Source organism: Anser brachyrhynchus, assembly GCF_964034855.1.
Source record: "Anser brachyrhynchus genome assembly, chromosome: 10".
NCBI lineage: Eukaryota > Metazoa > Chordata > Aves > Anseriformes > Anatidae > Anser > Anser brachyrhynchus.
In genome coordinates, this window is record NC_137705.1 from 2,917,113 (window position 1) to 2,938,602 (window position 21,490).

General features: G+C 35.9%; 1 protein-coding gene across 5 annotated transcripts in view; it reads right to left on the minus strand.

The window, feature by feature from the left end:
* Positions 1–21,490, minus strand: part of CNTN6 (contactin 6) — a 143,702-nt gene that overhangs the window by 74,510 nt on the left and 47,702 nt on the right. For 3 of the 5 annotated variants that reach the window (XM_080605768.1, XM_080605770.1, XM_080605761.1), the window contains exons 3-4: positions 13,910–14,036; positions 5,121–5,296 (exon numbers count right to left, since the gene is read on the minus strand). In XM_080605768.1, the coding sequence (XP_080461894.1) occupies positions 5,121–5,296; positions 13,910–14,036 (303 nt within the window). Of the gene's footprint in view, positions 1–5,120; positions 5,297–13,909; positions 14,037–21,490 lie in introns of those variants that run through there. The other 2 variants (XM_080605769.1, XM_080605771.1) reach the window with 2 other exon arrangements.

Consider the following 21,490-nt stretch of genomic DNA (forward strand, 5'->3'; position numbering starts at 1 on the left):
TCTTCCAAGTGCTCTAGCACTGCCAGTCTCAACCACACTGCCCTGAGCACCTTGTCACTGGCCAAGAGGAGAGAGGATGTACATGTTTAAAAAATGCTACTGTAAAAAAACACCAAGCAAAAACCCCTGACCATCCCCAATGGAGACTATGAGAATATGGTTGCAGCCCAAAAATGCCAAGGAAAAATCCGTCCTTGTGGTTAGCCTGTAGCACTGTGGAAAAAATTTAAATAAAAGTGGTCTCATGTCCTCTGTGGTTCAGGACAAAATGACTAATTCTATTAATGAATTTAATTTGTTATCATTGTTTCTCAGAATCCATGTTTAATTAAGGGGACCCAAGGTCTGAGAAGCTGCAATCGCCACAACTGATGACCAATAAAGGTAGAACAGTTGGGCTAAGAATCTCATTTAAGATCCCCAGCCACCAAAATGTTTTCAATAAATACTGAATTGTCTGGGTTTATGCCTGGAATAGTTATGGATTAGGTTCACATAAGATTCTTTTTCATGGTGGAGTACTTTTTTTTCTAGTTTGTTTAATTGCACTTCTTATTGCTGCTATGTATCTGTTAATGTCTCTACTATAGACATGTATGAGAACTACAAGAGTTAGTAACCAGCCTGGACAGCCTGTTTTACTGCAGCTAGTTATGGGGATTTCCCTCAAGACCCATTGTTTACATACAGTTACTTTTACTTTAAACTAATTAAATAATTAAAACAAATCCCTGTGTGCCCAGGATAGTGTTCTGGCTGAAGCAGTATTTAAGCAGTTTTCTATAATAGCTTTTTTTTGTTTGTCTTTTTAAAGGCTTTTTAAATGCAATTTAGATGATCTGCATTAATAAAAATAGATTTATGCAGAACACCTCATCAATATGCATGTATATACATCTTGGTGTCATGGAATAGGAGAAATCCCAGTTTTATGTATCCAAATGCTCCTTTAAACCTGATTTTTTTTTTCTTCCACTAGTTTTGAATGTGGCTGTGATCCTGCTATCTCCGCCTCTGGCCCAGAGCCACTGTGTTCGTGCCTGGTGACGTGGGGAGTTGTCTATGACCTTTCTTCTACGTAGAGTTGAAGGACTACCATGAGCTAGTGCTGTCGATAACAAACGTAGGGATGGGGGAGGCACTGTGTGGGTGGTGGGCTGTGACTTGGGAGCAAAGCTCAGCGCTCACGCCTGGGGGAGAACCCCACTTCTGTGACAGGCTCTGGCTTCACCGGCTGGGATCTGACACCACTGCTTTTTAACCGGGCTGAAGATCCAGATCAGCAGCTCGAGTTCTTGCAGAACATGTGTTAGCTTTTCAAAATGTACTGCTTGCTGAGTAGCCAGAGACGCACAGGATTTATAGGGAGCTTTCAACTTTATTTATGACAAAACAAACCTTCACCGGGAAGTACGAATAACATAGGGCTGCCATCCTATGTTTCCTGCTAATGCATTTTATGTGCTCTTGCTCTGCTCTCTCTCACTGATGCTGTCTCTCATTTTCAGTCTGTAGCTTTAATAATCTATGCCACTTCCTTCTGTACAATATTCCTCCTGCAGCTTTCATTTGACAGCTCTGTTTTTAATAGAGGATAAGCATGAAACTCCAGCAGAATCTGCAGACATATTTCTAATCTCATACAGCATTTATTTTGCTACTCGGAGAACTCACTATCTTGAACAAAGGAAAAAGTATTTTTCACATATTGAGATGTACAGTAGGTTTTCATAGGTATAATTAATTCAAATTCCACTCAAAGTTACCCTGTAGTAAGAAGACAAATACACATGCACCCCGTTACTCAGATAATAGGCTTGATTCAATTATTTATCACGGAGACTGCAATAACATGCCAGTCCTATTCAAGGAAGAGTCCCATTTTGTTAGGTATTGAATGGAAGTGTCATAACCTCAACATGCCCGCCTACCTGGATTTTAAGATACAGCTTGAAGTACGGGGTTAAACAAAGTAGTAAATTAGGTGGCAACATGAAAATAAGAAACAAGAAAATGTTAACTGTGAAATAACTGTTTCAAGGTAGTTTGTTCCACTGTCCTTATCAGGTCATTATAGAATTTGCCATGCACTGTGCTTTTTTCTCTGGTAAGGCAAGTTAAGACTCATAGTTTCATAGTGATACCATTGAGCTGAAGCATTTTCCTTTGTATTTTTGTTTGCAAATGTAAATGGCAAGTTTCAATTTGTCTGTCCTATCTCTTTTATCTAGGAAAGGATATAAACTCATATTGCTGGCAATGGAAAAATAGTACACTTTTTGTAAAATGGAATATATTTACCACTATATGGTTGCTGTTAAGAGCTAGAGGATTAAAGCAAGATGATAGCTGTAGGTTTTTCTGCTGTTGTGGACAAATGAGACCTGACCTTGTTGCAAACTGTTCCCTGCAGTAACTTTGGGAAGTGTCTTTGTGGGGATATGAAGCCTAAGTAAAGGAACTGTTTGATATTTAGCCCATTTTGATTGTTCTATATTGGCATGAGACATTGAGCTATTAGGGAGTCAAGTGTTTCAGAGGGAATGCTTTACCAGCACAGAGTATTGAAGATCTAGTCTTTAACATCTGAAAATACTTAATGCCATTGACAAAGTCCATTTTCTGGCAAACAGTTTCTCTAGTTGCTAAGAGTCATCAGATGAATGACATTGGAATATGCTTTGCCTCAGGATGGCCAGAAATCATATGTGATTTCTTTCAGATTTGCATGTCTTAGTGGAGATCCCTGTCCACCGAGATCTGGCTGTTGCCAGAAGGCTTTGGAGAGCCTCCTTGCTCTCCGTGTAAAGGTGCACCCCCGTGTTTAGAGCCTTAGTAACCTCAGTCTCACGAAGCTTTTTAAAGGCTATAAAACTGCTGGTCCAACTGTAAAAAATATATATATATAATAATAAAAAAATAATAAAATAAAATGAAATAAAATGCTTGATTAGTTCCTCTTTGGAAAAAAGGGCTAGATGTGCATTTGTGGCTGTACAGGCAAGCATGGACCAACATCCTGAGAGAGGAATGTCCATACCACTGAGGCTTTTCCCTGTAACCTTTCTTTCCCTTCTTTTATTCTTTCAGCTTTCTCCAAACCTTTATCCTTGCAAAGAGTTAAAAGAAGACAATTTTCCATTTATGAACCAGTTATAGGCAGAAGTAAACATGAGAAAACCATGGGAAGGAAGGGAAATTAGATATTACTCAAAACATCACTGGCTAGAAGAACTGTTTATGGCCCTAAGAGCTGGTGTGCCTGGGTGGTTCTCAGCTGGGAGAGACGTGATTGGTAAACCAAAGTGCTTCCAGGATCTTGAGTCAGGGTTAGACTTTTCCAGAAAAAGATGAAATTATTGAGTAATCTGACATGCTGAACAATCACTGGAGCCTTTTCATCTTCTGTCTTTCACAGATAATCCTTAAAAAAAAAAAAAATTCTTTTCTTTTACTTTTCTTATACCTCCTTCGAGTTTTCATTTGAAGGTGTTCCTTTTCTTTAAGTCTTTTCCCGAATCCCATCTTGGCCTTTCTTGCTTCCTTGTGGATTACAGATTCCATAGATAATTATGAGTCCATCTATTCTTGCTTCTTTCTAAAATGGCATTTGTTCTGTCACTGAATAATTTTTTTATCTCCAAGTCCTGAAAAAATTTCCCATACAGAAAAAGTGGCTTGCAGAAATGTTTCAGAAAAAGTGAAAAAATAATTAATCAAAAATTTTAGTTTCCATTTGACCAGCTCCTGGGAATCAAACACTCTTTGAGAAATTCAGAATAAAACATTATTAAATGAGATACTAGTGATACACCTTTTGATCCACTCCACTAAAAGAGAGTCTGTGAACCATCATGACCTCTAATGTCTCCTTGGTGTAACCCCTGTGACATGAGATTTGCTATGAGAAATGGAACAAGATTAATTATTAATACATTTGCTGGTGTCTGAAATAGCGACACAAGGTTGGCTTTAGACATATGTTTTATTAATGAGGTTGAAAACAATTGCTTTCTCCCAGCAACAGACAGCTCAGACTTTTATATCGAAGAAAATGGAATGGAAATAATACTTGTTTTTTTTTGTTGGTGGTGGGTTCTCTTCTCTTCTCTTCTCTTCTCTTCTCTTCTCTTCTCTTCTCTTCTCTTCTCTTCTCTTCTCTTCTCTTCTCTTCTCTTCTCTTCTCTTCTCTTCTCTTCTCTTCTCTTCTCTTCTCTTCTCTTCTCTTCTCTTCTCTTCTCTTCTCTTCTCTTCTCTTCTCTTCTCTTCTCTTCTCTTCTCTTCTCTTCTCTTCTCTTCTCTTCTCTTCTCTTCTCTTCTTTTCACTTCTTTCTTTCTTTCTTTCTTTCTTTCTTTCTTTCTTTCTTTCTTTCTTTCTTTCTTTCTTTCTTTCTTTCTTTCTTTCTTTCTTTCTTTCTTTCTTTCTTTCGTTTGTTTCCTCAGGGCATCCACACAACTCAGTCACCACATACAAATATTGTGAAGAAGGTTGTGAAACTGTGAAGAAGTGAAATGGAGAGCAAACCTAAAATAAGATTTAAACTGGCGCAAGACAGCAAATGGGCTTTATCCAATTGAGCTGAAATATGAAACACTTCAGAGCCATAGAAGCATCATTTTGCACTCTGTAAGGAAAGAGACTGTTTTTTGCTCCGTTAATGTAACAAAATGTCAGTGTGGCAATTGGGGGTACAAAACTTTTATGACTCTGCTGCATATCATTATGTTATGGAAAATGGAAAGACTAACTTTTTGACATGTTCCTCCCGACAATTGTAACTACCTGCTATGTAGCAAAGAAAACACTGTCTTAAAAAGAAGAAACACCTTTATTAAGTGAAAATAATTACATTCATCTTCCTTTACCTTTCAATTTTCTGAAAGTTTTTCTTGCTCCTGAGGGCTAGCAATCTTCAGATGTCTGGTTATTTTATTAATATTTACTAGGAATGTTGGTTTTTTTTAAAGAAAAAAAAGAAAAAAAGAATAAGCACTGCTGAAGTGAGCCAAACCTTTTGAACAGAATCATCAATGGAGCTTTAATTATTCAGTATATTACCATTCATTTGCAGAATTAATCAGAAAATAATGCTCTAATAAATATGATCTTCCCAACTTACATGCAAATTGAAGCTTTGCCTTCCTGCTCAGAATTGTTCCAAATGAATTTGTGGCCAAACACTGGTATGTTCCCATATCCTGTTTTTTATGTGGGTTATTGATTGCCAAGCTGCCTCCAACCAACCTGTAGTGATAACTCATGGTAAGATCAATATCTGTGCCATTTTGCTTCCACCTTTGAGGGGAAAAAAAATCAAATTATGCTTATAATTTACAGATCCTATTCATATTTATCTTAAATAGCGTGCTGTAACATACCTGTAACGATAAAAATGTAGTTAAATATCACAAAATTATATCATTTTTCACACAAGACTGCTTCTTATATCAATTTTGATGATATCAATAATTCTGTTCTTTGAAAAATCTTTACTGCTTTTATGCTAGTCACCAGTGTTCACCAAATGTCTAGAAAAAGTAATTATAACTTATTCATACAAACTAAGTTATCCATCCAACTGGGAATACAGCGTATTTCTTGACTGAAGCTACCTTATTTTTTATAATATAAATGGTATCCAAATGTGTTTTACAGTCCTTACAAATGATGTCAGAAATTTAGTTACAGAAATGATGTGGCAATATAAATCAGGAAGGATTATACTTCAAAGGACAGAAGGAAGCAGGGAAAGATTTTTTTGTACAGCAAGTTTAAGCCTGATAGTTTAATGATGAAAATGCTGCTTTTTTGAAGCACGATTTGTCTCTGTTAGTCTGTTAAGTAAAAAACAGATTGTATCTGCAGCATTACACAGCTATTTACAGATGTCAAAGTTTCCATTTCAAAGAAAATAATTATTATCAGTTTTGATTAGGATAATTTTGTGGCTTTACCGTTAGTCACATAAGGGTGGAATTTTCATTGCCCACATGAGGCCCAAAGGAAAAATGAAGGTCCTCAGTCACTGACATCTACAAGCTTTGGGCATGTTTATGCCACAATTTACACTGCTAGCAATCCTAAAGCTACATAACCAAGGTTGTTTTTTTTTTGTTGTTATTTTTTTTTTTCTCCTAATTTCATACCACCACCATCTCTTCAGCCTGTATAATTTCTGTTGACCTACATGAGCACGATGCTGACCCCTCCAGAAGATGCAAAGACCACAGAAGAGTCCTCTAAAGAGGAGAATTGTCTCCTTGTTAGCTAACTGAAGGATCATAGCATTTAAAAAAAAAAAAAAAGTATATTTCTTCTTATGTGCAGAGATGAACTATGAACTTACTGACAGGGATGGAAGTGTAGCAGACTAGTTTGAACAGTTAAAAACTTGAGGCAAACTTGAACCATAAGTACAGTCCTGGAAGATTGGACCTGGATATACAGCACAATACTTCAGACACCCGGAGACATTTCTCTTACATGGTCAGACTGTGCAGGTAGTTGCTCTTTCAGAAGGAGATTTTCAAATAGTGCAGTGAAATGCAATTCTGTGTTCCAAGGGAAATCTTGACAAATTTGTTCAGAGGAAACAAAGATCCTGACCTTTTAAGGGGGCACTTGTTTTCAAGGATGAAAAATGACTGATTAAAATATGGAATCAATAGAATTCTGTGAACAAATTCTAGTAAGATTAAATAATTTATCTGGTTCGGCCAATCTCTGCCTCCTCTTTCATGAAGACATTAACACTAAGAAATTTAGAAGCAGCAGTAGACCATCACTAACTCTTCCTACCCATTGCAGTTGGTTTTTGACCCTTGTGCACCCCTGTTCTATTCCTTTGTTATGTTTTCCTGTTGTTGGTCTAGGTTTTTGCAGTTGTTTTGGTTTCTTTCACATTTTTTTTTTCTCCCCAAGATAAGAAAAATCATAGCCAGTGCTCCTCAATGAGCCTTTTCTATGAAGCGGTGGACTGTGTCAGTGCCAGCATTTTGCCATATTTCAGAATTTACATACAGTGTATACTCTCTAGACCTTTCAATTTTCTAATATAGGATATTCTGGTATTTAGTTTGCCATTTCTCTTTAATTTCAGAATCAATCACTGAAATAACTACTGTCATCATTACAAGGCTCCCAATTAAGCTCTATAATTGTTTTTCAAAACAAATGCAAAGTTGTTGGCTTAGTTGCTGCAAATGAATTCTTCACAGTATCCCTGTAATCATTCTAATCACCACGGTGCAATGATTATTAAACTGTGCATATAGATCAGGGGTTCATCTCCTGGTGTGGGCTTTTTCCTAATTAATATGTTTACATCACTAAAAGAATAGAATTAATGAATTCATGTGATAGACAATGATTTAATGACTTTGTGTGTTCTGCAGTATGCTGTCTAAAACACAGAAATCTTTGAAGAGCTCATTAAAGAAAATTTTAACATGTTAAGGCATGGATTGCCTACATATTTACTTGAAATTCTTCATTCGACCGTTGATTCTGATGATGAATTCAATAGTTCCCAATAAATGTAACACTTCTCAAATCACATTAAAATGTCTAAACATTAAAAACAAAACAAACAAACAAACAAAACCCCAAACTATCTGTTCTATAAATTAATAGAATAGTTTATCTTGTTCTTTTTGCTTTAAAATCTTTTTCTATAGAACACCAGTCATAAAGTATTCCTAATAAATTCCTCACTGAATTAAAAGCTTTGGAAGCTTATACGTGGGAAGTCGCCAGTCCTATTGAGATTTAAAGATCCCAGGCAATAGGTGGTCTGTTTTCTCTTGTCCTCTCTTAAAATTTTCACTGCCAATTTATTCCGTTATACTTTGCCTATATATTTGAATATAATGGCATAAAAACATTCTTCCAAGCCACTGGATTATGTTAAATATTTGATACTGGACTTATTGGGAACTTACTTCTAGTAAACACTGCAGTCAAATCATTTCAGCTCCACTTATGTAAGAATAAATATGATTTCCTAATACTTATACTATTGTGATTTGCTATTCAAATCATCTTTGTCTCCAAGCAGAAAAGGAGGAGTAGAATTTGTTAATGAACATGAATATGTGACTAATGTGTATTTACAATGCAACTGCAATTTATGGAATCTGTCTTTGGGGTAACATAAAACAATTGTGAAAAAAAATAATAATATAATGAACATCTATTGTGTTTTCAAACTGAAAAAATATTGACCTAGCTAAAGACGGTCAAAGAAGGCAAAAGCACATAACACTCATAAAAATGGTGAAATATTAGAAATATTTGCAGATAACAAATATTCTTGAGACTTGTATGAGAAATATCAATATGCTTAATTTCACATATATTGATTATCAAGCTGTATGCCCAGAAATATCTCTGGTGTTTAAACTTCCCTTGTTCTCTCTGAGTATAATTTCTTCTAGGCCATGATCCAGGTGCTACCACCTACATACTGACCCGTGTTCAAGTAAATGCAGCAGAGCTGAAGACAGTCCTCAGCCTGGAATGCTGCTTTGTAGGAAAAACATATGGGCACAAGACATCCAACTTGCAATCCAGGGCTTTACTACAAAATAACAGGTGAACACAGAGCTAATACTGAACTTCAGAGTATGAAATTTGTTTCAATGAGATAAATTTGGTTACCTGTGATCTCTGACATTTCGGTAGGAAAGAAAATCTTTTTTTTTGACTTAAGATTATGTTTTCTGAGAAATGAATAATTAACCAGGAAATTTGTAATCACATCTATAAGGGTACTGTACAATGCTATGGAATGGCCAAGTAGCTATAATTAAGTGAGTCCCATTTCTATGATTAATGAATCTGGAAAAGAGTAATGTTCTATAGGAACTCTTTAGAAAAAGGAAGCTTTTTATTTCAGAAGATGTGATTGTTTTGGAAATGAAATGTCAAGGTGCATCAGTTTTAGTATATTAAAAAAAAAAAGTAGGCATGTTGAAGAAATTAAGGAATTAGTAAAAGATTTCGCTGAGACAACATGCAAATATTCAAATGCAATATTTCATTAATCTGTTTTGCTTGCCTTTAAATGAAGATACATTTAGGACTAATAAAATTTCCTGCTGAAAGAGAAGTGCTTTCGCCAGCTCTACATGTAAAATTCTGGAAGTATGACAAAGCATGCATGGCTGTGTCATGGTTTTGTATCAAAGTCATCATAGATGGAAGTTCTTACTTGTTTCCTTCCCTAATTTTGAACTACTTTTTGTATGATACAGAGGAGAGGAGTTTTTCCTTTCTCACAATATCCCAGAAAATGTAAGCCACTGGAAGGAAGAAAATTTTCTTTCATCAAAACAAAACAAACAAGATAAAATGAGCAATGTTTGATTGGTTTGAACCACCCCATAAATTTCTTCTGATCATTCTGCATGGTTGTTTTGAGCAGATCAATAAAAACTGATATCTAAATCAGATTTTTATTGAGGCGGAAATCCCCCTTTGATAGAGTAATCTCTATGGGGATTGTTAATTCAGATCCTTCAGATTATTATTTTAATGCTTAGTGGAGCTCTACTTAAAAGAAGAAATATTTACCTAAGGCTGATTGACACTTGGGAGGCATAGCTCATTCTCTCCTTAAGAACAATGGAGTGATAATTTCCAACCTGATCATTTCAAGTAGAATTCTCACTGGTACAAATAAGGGAGAGGCAAGCACAGCAGGGGTTTTTGGAAATTAAGAAGGATCATCAAGAATAGAACTTAATAAAGGAAAATCCCTCTACATGGGCTTAAAAGACTCTGCTTGTTGTTTTCCTTCATTTTTCCAAATAAAGAGAGTTTCTACAATAAGCAAGCAATGACCAAGATCCCTGGAGTATGAGGATCTCGAGAGTCTTGACTTTGAAAGGCACATGTGAAGTGAGGTAGGACCAATCTCCAGACTGACTGTCTCACTTACACTGCCCTGTTTTCTTACAGAATTCCACCATAACTGAATTTTAGAATTAGCTGTACTTCTCCTCAATGTACTTGAATGAGCTTTGGGTAAGGTTGCAAACTCCTTCTCCTTCTCCTCCACCCTGCTCCAACTACCTTGTCCTTTGCCTATCCTGAAACTTCAGCAGCATCTTCCCCAAGAGTCATAAAGGTATTCGGCACCTCTTATTTATTCCCACACTTACCCCTAATTCCACATAACTCATTACTAACTGGATTTTGTGTGTATTTTTCAATTGTGTATCTTAGAGAACCAATATGAAAAAATAAGTCATAAATGTAAAAATAAATTGACTGTACCCAATCTTAGTTTGCATAAAATCATATAGAAATAAAATAAAAAGACATGTATAGCATGGATATATGCACACATGATTCTATGAATTATCTTCTCAGGGTGCTGTTATAAAAAATACATTTTTTTTTAAGATTTCATTAAGTGTTCCATGTTTCTTAAGTTATTTATGTTCTAAAAGAATGTGTCCTGCCAAGTCTTCTGAGACACAGTTGATTTTTTTTTATTTTTTTTATTTTTTTTACTATTTGCATAGAAGCCTGGAAGATAATAGAAAGTTTAAAAACTATTGACTCTGAACAAGACAACAGAGTTTGGAGGGATTTTTAGTTACACTTCATTTTTGAAGCAGAATCTGCAATGAGTCAAGGGGCAGCATTTTAGTGAACAAGTATACCATTCTTGGTGTACTTGGTATAGAAGGATTATCACTGTTTTTTCAAGGGTATGAATAAGATAAAAGTATTTTTGGAATTATGGGGAATGACTCTAAAATTGTATACAATTTTTATAAACATATTTTATGACATTAGCAATTATTGTAGATTTTGTGCCTCTGTTCCCTTCACTTTTATTTGACTGTTACAATTATGTTGAGTGGTACTTTGATTTGGATTAAATATATATCTCTTTATCTTATTTTACTGCATCTTTCTAAGTTATGCTGAAATATTAAAATGTTGTTCTATAATGAATAACACTTATGCTGTCCCTGGATTTCTTCATTTGTCCAATTGACTGCTCTCTGTAGAGTTTGAGGGGAAAAAAAACTAAAACATTGATTTCAAACTTGCATGAAAATATTAGCTTACATGATTACTCAGAACACTGAACTTAAGTTCAGAAAGAATGCGATGAATTAGAACTAACACCTGAGACTGAATGGGACTGAATAAGAAATGTCAAAATACTGCAGAAAACACTTGCTTGACAAGCTCCAGGTGCCTTTTTTTTTTTTTTTTCTTCAGTGTGGAGGAAGGCTAGCTGTATTAAACTATGAAACTGAATGACTTGGAATGACTTAATGGAAAGAAAATGTGGAACAGTGATATGCTCATGAATAGCATTTAGGAAGAAAAATAAAATTTATTACTTATAAATATAATTTGAAAAGTTGTATTTACCACCACTATCAGACAGTGAAAGAGCAGAAATGATGTACCTGATATTACAAAAAAATTTGACTGTACAGAAGATGAGAAAGTAGATTATTATGATGGTATTTAACAGGATATTTATCTAGATTTCCCAACATATGCACAGATTTTAGAGATATTTCTCTATTTTTGTTCCAATTGTAATCAGATCTATGTTCTCTGTTACTTCCAGCAGAGGAAATCAGTGTCTCTCATTTTTTGTCACTTCATCATTATGCCTGTTTCAATCCTATACAATTCTTGTATTGTTCTTGCCAGATGCACAGGATTTTGAAATCAAGTTGCAAAAGGTCACTACTATCTTTTATGAGTCTTTAAGAGGAATGTAATACAGTACATAAAAAATAAGATTATTCAGGAAATGCTAAGCATTTTTCTTTAAATTAAAGGTTCTAATCAGCATATTTATTTATGCAAAAAGGTGCTAAATACCAAATTAGCTTGGGTATAACCTTATTCCTATTGTAGCAGTTCTGTAGTTATGAATCAAAGAAATGCCTTACTATAATCCTTGCAGTTCCTTTCTATCACTCAGCAAAGGATATTATTAAAATTTCATACTGCGCTTGATTTATCTAAAATTGTTGGAACTTTAAATATATGGGCTCAATTCTTATCTGATAAAACTGACTACTGAAATCAAAGAAATATGCTGAAGGCTTCCTGTTCCTTTAAAGTCATGGTGAAAAACTCCCAACTTGTAACAGCAGCAGTGATGGTATGATAACTTCTAATTAACCTAGATGGTTCAGGATACATCCCCAGATGTTGATCTGGTCTTACTAGAGTAACTGAGGTGTTGCAAAATGTCCTTATAGAGCAAAGAAAAAGTGAATCTAGTTAATGGACAGTAAGAAAGCATAAGACAGTGGAAGGGAAGATAGGAATATTGGATGCCTGATGGGAGGAGATTTCATAGCTCTCATGCCTAATGAAATCTACTGTTACTACTCTTTGTGAATGTGTGGAGTCCATGGGTGGAATACATGAATTAATAACTTTTACAGGTCATTGAGGAAGCTATTCATAACTGGATATGAAACAGATGGATGACATGAAACCATGGATGTTCATGTTGAAAACTGTAAGAATGAATGGGATGGGATCTGTGTGAAGATTTCTACTCATATAAATAGAAGTTACGTTGTGAAAAGAAGATAAAGCATTTCTCTACTGGCAGAATATTTGGAAAAATATTAATACATGAAGCACAAAAGCCAAGTTCATAATTAGCAGTGGTACTGTACAAAGGAATTGTGTGAGCAATTAAAAACTACTGAAGAAATGCTGTCTAAGTATTTGGTAGGACACTTTTTTTTTCTTTTTTTTTCTCTCTTTTTTTTTTTCATATCTTGCATGAACGACTTCTTGTTTTTCACTTTCCTTTTCCCAGACCTTTCTTTTTTGAAGAAAGCACTGTCTTTTTTTTTTTTTTTTTTTCCTAGATATACAGCTTTTCCTCTTATTAGACTCAGGTTTCCAAATCCTTGGCGCAACAAGCTGCATGTTAAAAGATGACTCCATAGTTATTCAATAAGTAAACATTCCTGTGTACTGAGGTTTTATTAAGTGAGCCTGCAGAGTGTTGTAAGCTAGTTATCAGAGTTGTGCCTTGCTGTTTCTTTAGATAAACACTATAAATATATACATGAAATCTTAGAATTAGAAATGGGCAAGGATGTTGCTCTTTTGCTTTCCTAGCATTTATAGATGTACAGAAAGTTTTAGCAAATACAGATGCACAGCATCTCCATTTTTCCATTTTTCACAGCTGTTCTGTGGATTCAGAAGTAATTTTGTAGGTTTTAAAATGCTATGGGGACAATTTTCAGTGGTGTGTTTTCTTCTACTGTGTCAATTTTCTTAACTATAGACTAGCAAAAATATTTTTCCTTCATTCCTCAAATTCTCTATGCTCATGTCGCTTTTAAATTTTCACTATTTTCTTCCTCTTCTCAGATTTCTAACAAGCAGGCTTCAAATGCTGTGATGTCATACTTATGTAATTTAATGTACAGGGAGAGATTTTATTTTTGAAATAAAAACAATGAGTGTGAACTTATTTCAGTTTTCTGTGCAAGTGACCAGTACTATATGCAACCTCAGCTGCAGGATCTTCTTCTCATTACATCACCTATTACATCTGGCCTGCAGGCCGTCAAAAGATTCTCTCTCTCTCCTGGAAGTAACAAATTTGGGGTCCTAATAAGTACTGTACTCCCATTTCAGTAACTTCAAAACACTAGAGACAAGAGTTTTTCCCCTGGGCTGCTGGCTGTATGTTTCTTGATGTGGGGAATCAATGAGGAAAAGAAACAAACCCAGCCCCAAAGCCTAGAAGTGGAACCACACTTTCTGGCTACTGTCACTCTTGCCATGAGCACTTGCCACACACTGAGGTACACATGACATTCTATGACCAGATAAAACTGTTAGAAGATTTACAGCCAGATGGGACTTTTCCAAAGTTGACTTTACCTGTAGTAAGGGAGTGGATATCCTTTAGCTGTACAGTTCAGTAGGATTTCTGGATTTGCTGAGCCCATGGAATAAGTGATATCATGTGGCTCTTGGATAAAAATAGGACCATGTAGAGTTTCTTCCCCTGAAAAAGAAAAACAATAATTTAAGATATTAGGCATCTTTAGCATGTCCTTACATGTAGAAGTGTCCTTTAGTGTCTTTTTCTTTTGGTCAGAAGTTAAGGTCTGCTTGTATATTCAGCACAGAGTCCACCTCCAGACATTCTGCTATTAAGTAGGAAATATTTCAAACCCGAATGATAATAAAATCACATATCCCAGGTGTTGGTGATTTATTAAGCAAGTGACAGTGAAGACTAGCTTCTTTGCATGTCTCGTACGGAAATTATATGGCCATCTATTAAATCTCCCCCGTCTACCTCATGCTTGTGGTTTAGATTGTGACTGGAAGCAGAAAAGGACAGTGTCGTGGCTTTGTGTTTTTGGAGTTTGTACCTCCCTGATCACCTGGTGAAGTGGATGTGTCATCCTCATGTCACCCATTGAAAGACAGACTGTTTGTCTTTTAAAAGTCTGGCAATGTAGATATTTCCCTATGGCCTCTGAGAGCAAATAGCATGAGGGATAGTGAGCACCTCCTGCTGACCAGTAAATAGCTTCTAGACCAGGAGGCACGTTGTGGCAGCCTTCTGGTCCTAGGCTTTCCTTTCCTTTGCCAGTTGGCCTCTCTTTCTGGTGGTGGGTCCAGAAGGTCACATCACAAGCTAAGGAAATTGATCATTTCCTTCTTCTTTGGCCTTTCACCTCCTTTGGTTTAATATTGTTCTTGTACACTTTGGCTGGCTTGGTTTCAGGTTTACATATATATATATTCTCTATTTAAAGAGTGGTAGCATAAAATAAAGGTTGAAAATTCATCACGTATTTTCACTAGAGCATATTCTCCCTGGTGATGCACAGAGTCTAATTAGAGCTTGAAAACACAAGGGCACAACAGGCATGTGGGCTGGGGCAAGACCCATTTCTTTCCTCAGTCTCAGAGGTTCTTGCAGAAAAACTTTCATGGAGATGAAATGATTTGTCATGGAATAGTAGTGACAGAACAAATAAATGCTCTCAGAGCTTTCTATAAAGCTTAGCAACTGGACCATACTGCATTTCTCACATATTGTGCACAAATTCAAGAGATCCAGAAAGTTTCCAGTAGAGTGACGCAGGTAGCTGGGAAGAAGAGACATGAACCCAAAAATTAGTAGCTGTACAGTTGTGTTCTAGAAGCAACATAAATGTTGGCAGTAATTGTGTCTGGTTTTATTCACCTATTTTATCTGCTCATCTGTAATGAGAGAAGGAAGGTACAACACACTTCCTGAGGGTCACTATTTCACCCCACCTTCTGTCTTCATTTCAGGCATGGATTGCCAAGTACAACCTTCTTGCTCTATAGCTCTGTAACTCCTAGAGGATTTTCTCAGCTGCTGCAAATAGGTCTTGTTCAGCTGACACCAGCAGAGTGTCTTCCTGCATCCCTAAAGAGAATCAGCCATCCTGATGCATTAACTCAGCTTGTGCCCCCAAGGCAGTTCCCCTGGCTTCACCCCAGCCAGGTCAGCTCCAGCCACTGGCACCACACCGACCCAAGTGCCTTCTTCAGGGCCATAAGTGACTGCACACAATGCACTTCAAAACTCAGATCCTTTGTATCGGCTGTCAGCTGTATACATATTCATGTGCTTTTGTACTTTTCAGCCACTTCAATCTACCTCTTCTAAATTTGAAAAAAAGCCAGGTCAGCACTGTTGTCTGCTCCCATCTTTTTGTGACATTTGATGTTTTTCTGATGTTTTTCTTGGAACTGCATGAATAATTTGACTCATCTGAAGTCATAAGAATATAATATTTTATATTTTTTTAAATATATATATATATTTTAAATATCCATTTCATTTCTGAAATATTTTCTGCTAAACCTGAAAAAATCGGAACCCCATCTTTCTATGAGTAAAATTGTTTTCTACTGATGAATGTAGTCAAACTTTTCTACTTTTCTGGATCTAAAGCAAAGAACATCTGGTAGAACTTTAGATATAGATGATCAAATAAATTTTTTTTTATACTTAGGCTTTTTTGACCAGAAGCCTTTTTAAAGATGGCACCTTATAACCGTAATGTTTTGTGTGTATCTTAATGGAGATGCCTACTCCTACGTGTCTGTTACCCAGCTCACACTGCGTATCCTTCAGAAACTCAGAAAGTCAGCCCAGTTGTGTGATTTCATGAGCTATAACTGTGAGAAATAGTCTTCAAGAGAATTGGAGTAAAATTCAAAGTAGCAGTCCAAAAAGATTGATTTGTTTTATACCACAATAGCTGTTTGGATAGACACATCTCATTTTAAGAATATCTTGTGTTACAGAAATAGCGTGGACATACCAGAAAACGAAAATACATCCTTTCGGTTTAGGATATAAAGTCAGGCTAGTAAAACAGCTGAGATGAGCTAGTGGCTTGAAGGTACAATATTAAACCTGGTTGAATATTATATGTGATGTTATAAGTGACATAACAGAGCATAAAATACAGTAAATCACATAAAAAGTATCAATTTCCATAACTTTTTCATTCTGCTGAACTTTGCAGGCTATATGCAGACTTAAAGTAGGCTCCAAATATTTCTTGACTTATCCATAACTACTGCAGACAGGTGAAAATCTCAGAGAATATGAAGGAAACCCAATAAAAGAAGCTGTAACTCAACTATATTCAAGACTTGATATTGCCTTAACTGTTTGCTTTTGGTGGGTTTACTGAAATACCTAAAGATTAGCATGCATTTCAGCCCTTAGCTCGATCTAGAGTTTAAATTTATAATTGTTTTATTCTTTATATTCTTGTTCTGCCACGGGTCTTTAGTCATAGAGCAAGATGCTGTAGGAAAAATAAATAGCTCATATCTTATAGTGCCAACAATTTCATCAGAAAGATGAGACATCTCCCAGAATTGACTCCAGACCCCAAATTATTTTTCTTCTATTTCATGATTTTACAAAGAAATGGTTGTAAAGCAAACCAGAATTTCTTATACTTCTCATGGAAGTATAATTGTGTGGAGCTGGGAAGAAGATAATTTGTTCAGCAAACCATGAGGTGTGAGGCAGAGCTACTCTCAGAGATGGTGGCTGGACATTGTTACAGATTTCTTTTTCTGTTTTTTTTTACTCTCTTGAAAAATTTTGAGAGATCTTTTTTTGCTGTTTCTACAAATGATCCTTTGACTTTTCTTTCGTATGAGTTTTCTTCCCTTCTGGGTTAATTTTCTTAGCCTGTTCTTGTTACATTCCCACAACAACCAGTGAAAAGCTTTTATAAAGCAATGAAATGACTTTGGGATCTTTGTTCCATTTTCAAAATTGATCTAGCTATGTGGGACTGAAATTAACTGTGATGAGTTACCTGGTATATATGAAAATCCCTATTTTAGCTGATAAAAGTGTAAATATTTTGATAAATCTGGAATTAAATTCCCATTATGAGTTCTAATAAGGACATAGGTGTTTACATGTATCCTAACAGCTCCTCTATGGTAGAAATGTTGCAGCCACTCTCACAAAGATATTGTCCATGACTTTTAGTAAAGGGGGCGTCATGCTATCATTTTGTTTTTACTTTAATATCCTTTTCTTGCTGCCTGATCTGCAACAGAGAATACCATCATGTTTGTGATGTTTGTGAGAAATGATATGCACTTTTACAGCCAATGGTATACTGTGAGTCCATCTCTTATTTATACGAAAGGTCAGACTGGTCATTTCTAATTTCCTGATGCATCCTTTTGCATTTGGTGTAGAGAAAGGCCATATATTTCTCCCTCATTCTCCAGATTCACAACAAGTCACAATGATTTATCCAGAGATATGTATGACAAATACATCTTAGTACTCTTTGCTTTTGTTAAGAATTAAATAATTCATATATTAAAAAAATCAATTGGAATATGAATATTTGATTAAACGTATCATTTCCATACATAAAACTTGTGTTTGTGTCCTCAGCATGGTGCTTGAAGGCAAATATAAACTCTTATTACGAAATGTATTTCTTTATGATATCCAATCAGTTTGATCTCCATAAAGACCATAATTATGCCAGTCTGAATTCAAATCTAAACTATGAAAATGAAACAACATTCCTTTATTCATTATGTGATATTGTCTTTGGCCAATGTGGGGATTAACATAGCCAGCAGAAGAGGAGGAAGCCTATTTTTTCATAATTATGTATCAACAGAGGATATCATAGTGCTTTCCTCTCATTGCTTTATGGGCAGTGGCTAGTTATACTGGGCTATGATAGTTACATCAAATGTAATCAAAGAATTTTGGGACAGTCACAATAAATATTAAAGTGCTTATGCACTGTCTCACACAGACATGGAGAATGCAATACACTTCCAGAACCCACACTTAATCAACTTAATTTTACCCAAATCATATTCACTGTTCTTTCCTGCTGTATGACACTGACTGGCTTCACAATTAGTTTCTTATGATGCATTTTCTCAACTGGAAATACCAGGCAATACAGCCAGAGTGCAGCTCAGGCAGGCAGTGCCCCACTCTATAGGATACATATAAATAACTTGGTTGACCAGTGTTGCAAACCATTGAAGTGGACAATTACTCTTGTCCAGAACTGACCAGTAATATTGGACAGCTTTTGCTTCGTGAAACTGAAAGTGTCCCAGAAGACATTGTGCTGCATTTGTAAAATAAATAATAGAAAACCACCATGTTGGACTTTTTTGTTGGACTTTTTTTTTTTTCTGTTTGAATCAGCTCCAAGCAGACAAACTCAAGAGTGTTTATTGTTTAAGGACCAGAAATGTCCAGTTCTGTTGGTCTTAGATCTCCAAAGTGTGCAGCATTTTCAATTCCTGTGATTTCAGTTGCCATGATGCTCTGTGGAGCTAATCAGAGATTAGGAGTCCTTTGTTCTAAGTGCTGTAGAAGAGACAGCCAGAAGAATCCCAAGAAAGTGATGGACCAGGGCTGTTCTTTCCTCACTTGGAGTCATGCAATAGGCACAAAGGGGTTTGCTGCTGCCTAGGCAGATATATATCTAGCATATTAGTGTGTTCTTTCATAAGAAAAAAGAGATGAGAATAATGATAAAACCTGCACTCTAAAAAGATTCTAAATGCAAAACTGCTATAATTCACATAAGCAAACCAGATAAGGATAAATTTATCCAGGCTATTAAGTTCCAGGAAGGCTGTAAATTCCAGGGGTAGTGAGTTTCTAATGAATCTTTCTTAATGTGCCTTAGATAGAGCCTCATATCTGATCCAAAACATTAATATGACTTTATGGGCCAAAGCTGACACCTGATTAAGAGGCCTCTTTTAAATCAGCTTCATAGTAAAACACCTGTCAGTTCTAGCAAAAAGGATGGGGCAGGTGAGTTAGAGACTTCCTCCCTGTAGTGACAGCATAAGTAGAAAAAAATATGAAAAAATACGAATGACTTCAAAATCTGTCTAGTTTTCTTCACAACTTAAGACACCAGTAAATTTTAATTTGAAGAGGGGGGAATTTATAGAGCCCACAGATTTTTAAATGTGATTGAGTCTTTCTCTGCAAATAACACCGGGGCTTTTGATTAAATCTTGACAGAAGCTGAATGGAATGATTATTTTCCTCACCCAAAGCCTGGACCAGCTAGCTCAAGGACTTTAAGGAGCATGACTGGTACAGAATGAGAGGTAATGGCTGCAATGCTGTTTGCTAGCAGGAAAGTATGAACTTAGAGTAACACACGTCAGTGCGATGAATAAGATATTAACAGTGAAAGAGAAGATGGGAAAAGAAGTGAGAAAGAGAAAAGGTCCATGAAAGCATTGTGGAAAAAGGAAAAGAGCCTGTCAGTATTATCAGCAACGGGAGGCAGGCATCCCTCCTCACCCTCTCATTCAGTTCTTAATCAGAGAGTGAACCAGGAGACTTATATAGAGAAAGGGAGATTAGAAGAGATGTTATAGGTCTGAGCAGGCAGAAGCAACCTAAAACCTGTAGGATTTTCCCAAAGGGCCTTCAACTTTCATGTGTTTTCTCCCTTCAGACACTGATGTACAGAGCTCTGGAGGCACTGGGCTCCTTTCAAGTTTCAGCTTCTATTGAAAAAGTCAAATTGGGAGCAGTGGTGAAATTCTACATTGTCTCTGTCATCAGACACCCAAACCAGACAGACACTTAGCTGTCTCTGATGTGGTGAGAGAGGTAGGCGTCGGGGTGGCACACGGGGTGAAGTCCTGGCCCTACTGAAGTCTGAAAAACTCTTGGTAATGAATTGAAGCTTGGTGCTTAAGCCCAGATGTTATATACGAAGCTGTCTATAAAATGACAGTCAACAGTGCAAGGCATCCCTTTCATCTGGGATACAGCCTCAGTAGGCTGGCGGTACATTCAAAAAATAGTGAGTGTAAGCAGGTGAAATGAGACACGCAGCCCTGGCGAATGGCAGAGAAAAGTTAAATATCTTCAAGAAGAACAATTCTGTACCCTCCCAACTTTAGTCTTTGAAAAACTATTCAAATATTCAAAAATATTTCCTTATATTTAAAGTCTGTATGGTGTTGTAGGTAGGGTGATCAGAGGCTACTCAGGTTATATACTGTGCATTTTCCTGAGGTAATTCGGTGTAAAAACAAAGAATAAATACATAAAATATAGCATTAGTTACTACTATACCCAGATGTCAAGATTGCCTAAGCCTTATATGTAAAATTAGGTGTAATATTTCACATGTAATAGCTATTACGCAAAAATGACCATATTCTTGAATTATGAGCCTTTTCCAATTAAATGTACATATTGATAATAGTTTTCATCACAATCTGTTGCTTCAAACGTTTTTTTATAATTCTGTTATATTATCAAGTATTGCTCCAACTCTTTAAGCTAACTTTCTGTGAATATAATTGGGTATCAGTGAATTTACTATACATCTGTGTTTTGGTCTAGCAGATACACACATTCTAATTTCAAAATAATTAATGATAGATCTCTGAATGCCAAAATTTGATGTCTCTCATAATATCATACTGAATATTACAATCAAACTCTAACCTTGGATTTATATGATATTAATTTCATCCAGTACAAAATCAGAATATTCCCGAGGGACTCCAGTCCCAAAGTTCAAGCTGCGGTGTCAGAAAATTGCTCATAAGCTGTGCACACTGGATAGCATTCAATGGAGCTTCACTAATTTCCACTTTTGGCTAAAGATCAACACAGATTTACAAACAATTCATTGTGAAGTTATGTGTAAAACTACCATGCCTTGAATAGGTATAGGGACTATAAATACACCAATGTGTGAACTATATTAATAATGTGATATTTTATTTTTAAAAAAATGTGTAAGTAACAATGTCAGAATCGCTAACTGTGCATGACTTCATGGTCTTTATGGAAAGATTTTCTGAAGGCTTTTGTGCTATTGTGCAAGATATAGACAAGATAAAGGAAGCCTTTTCATTTGTGCAGGTGATTTGTTTTATGTCACGAACTTGGCC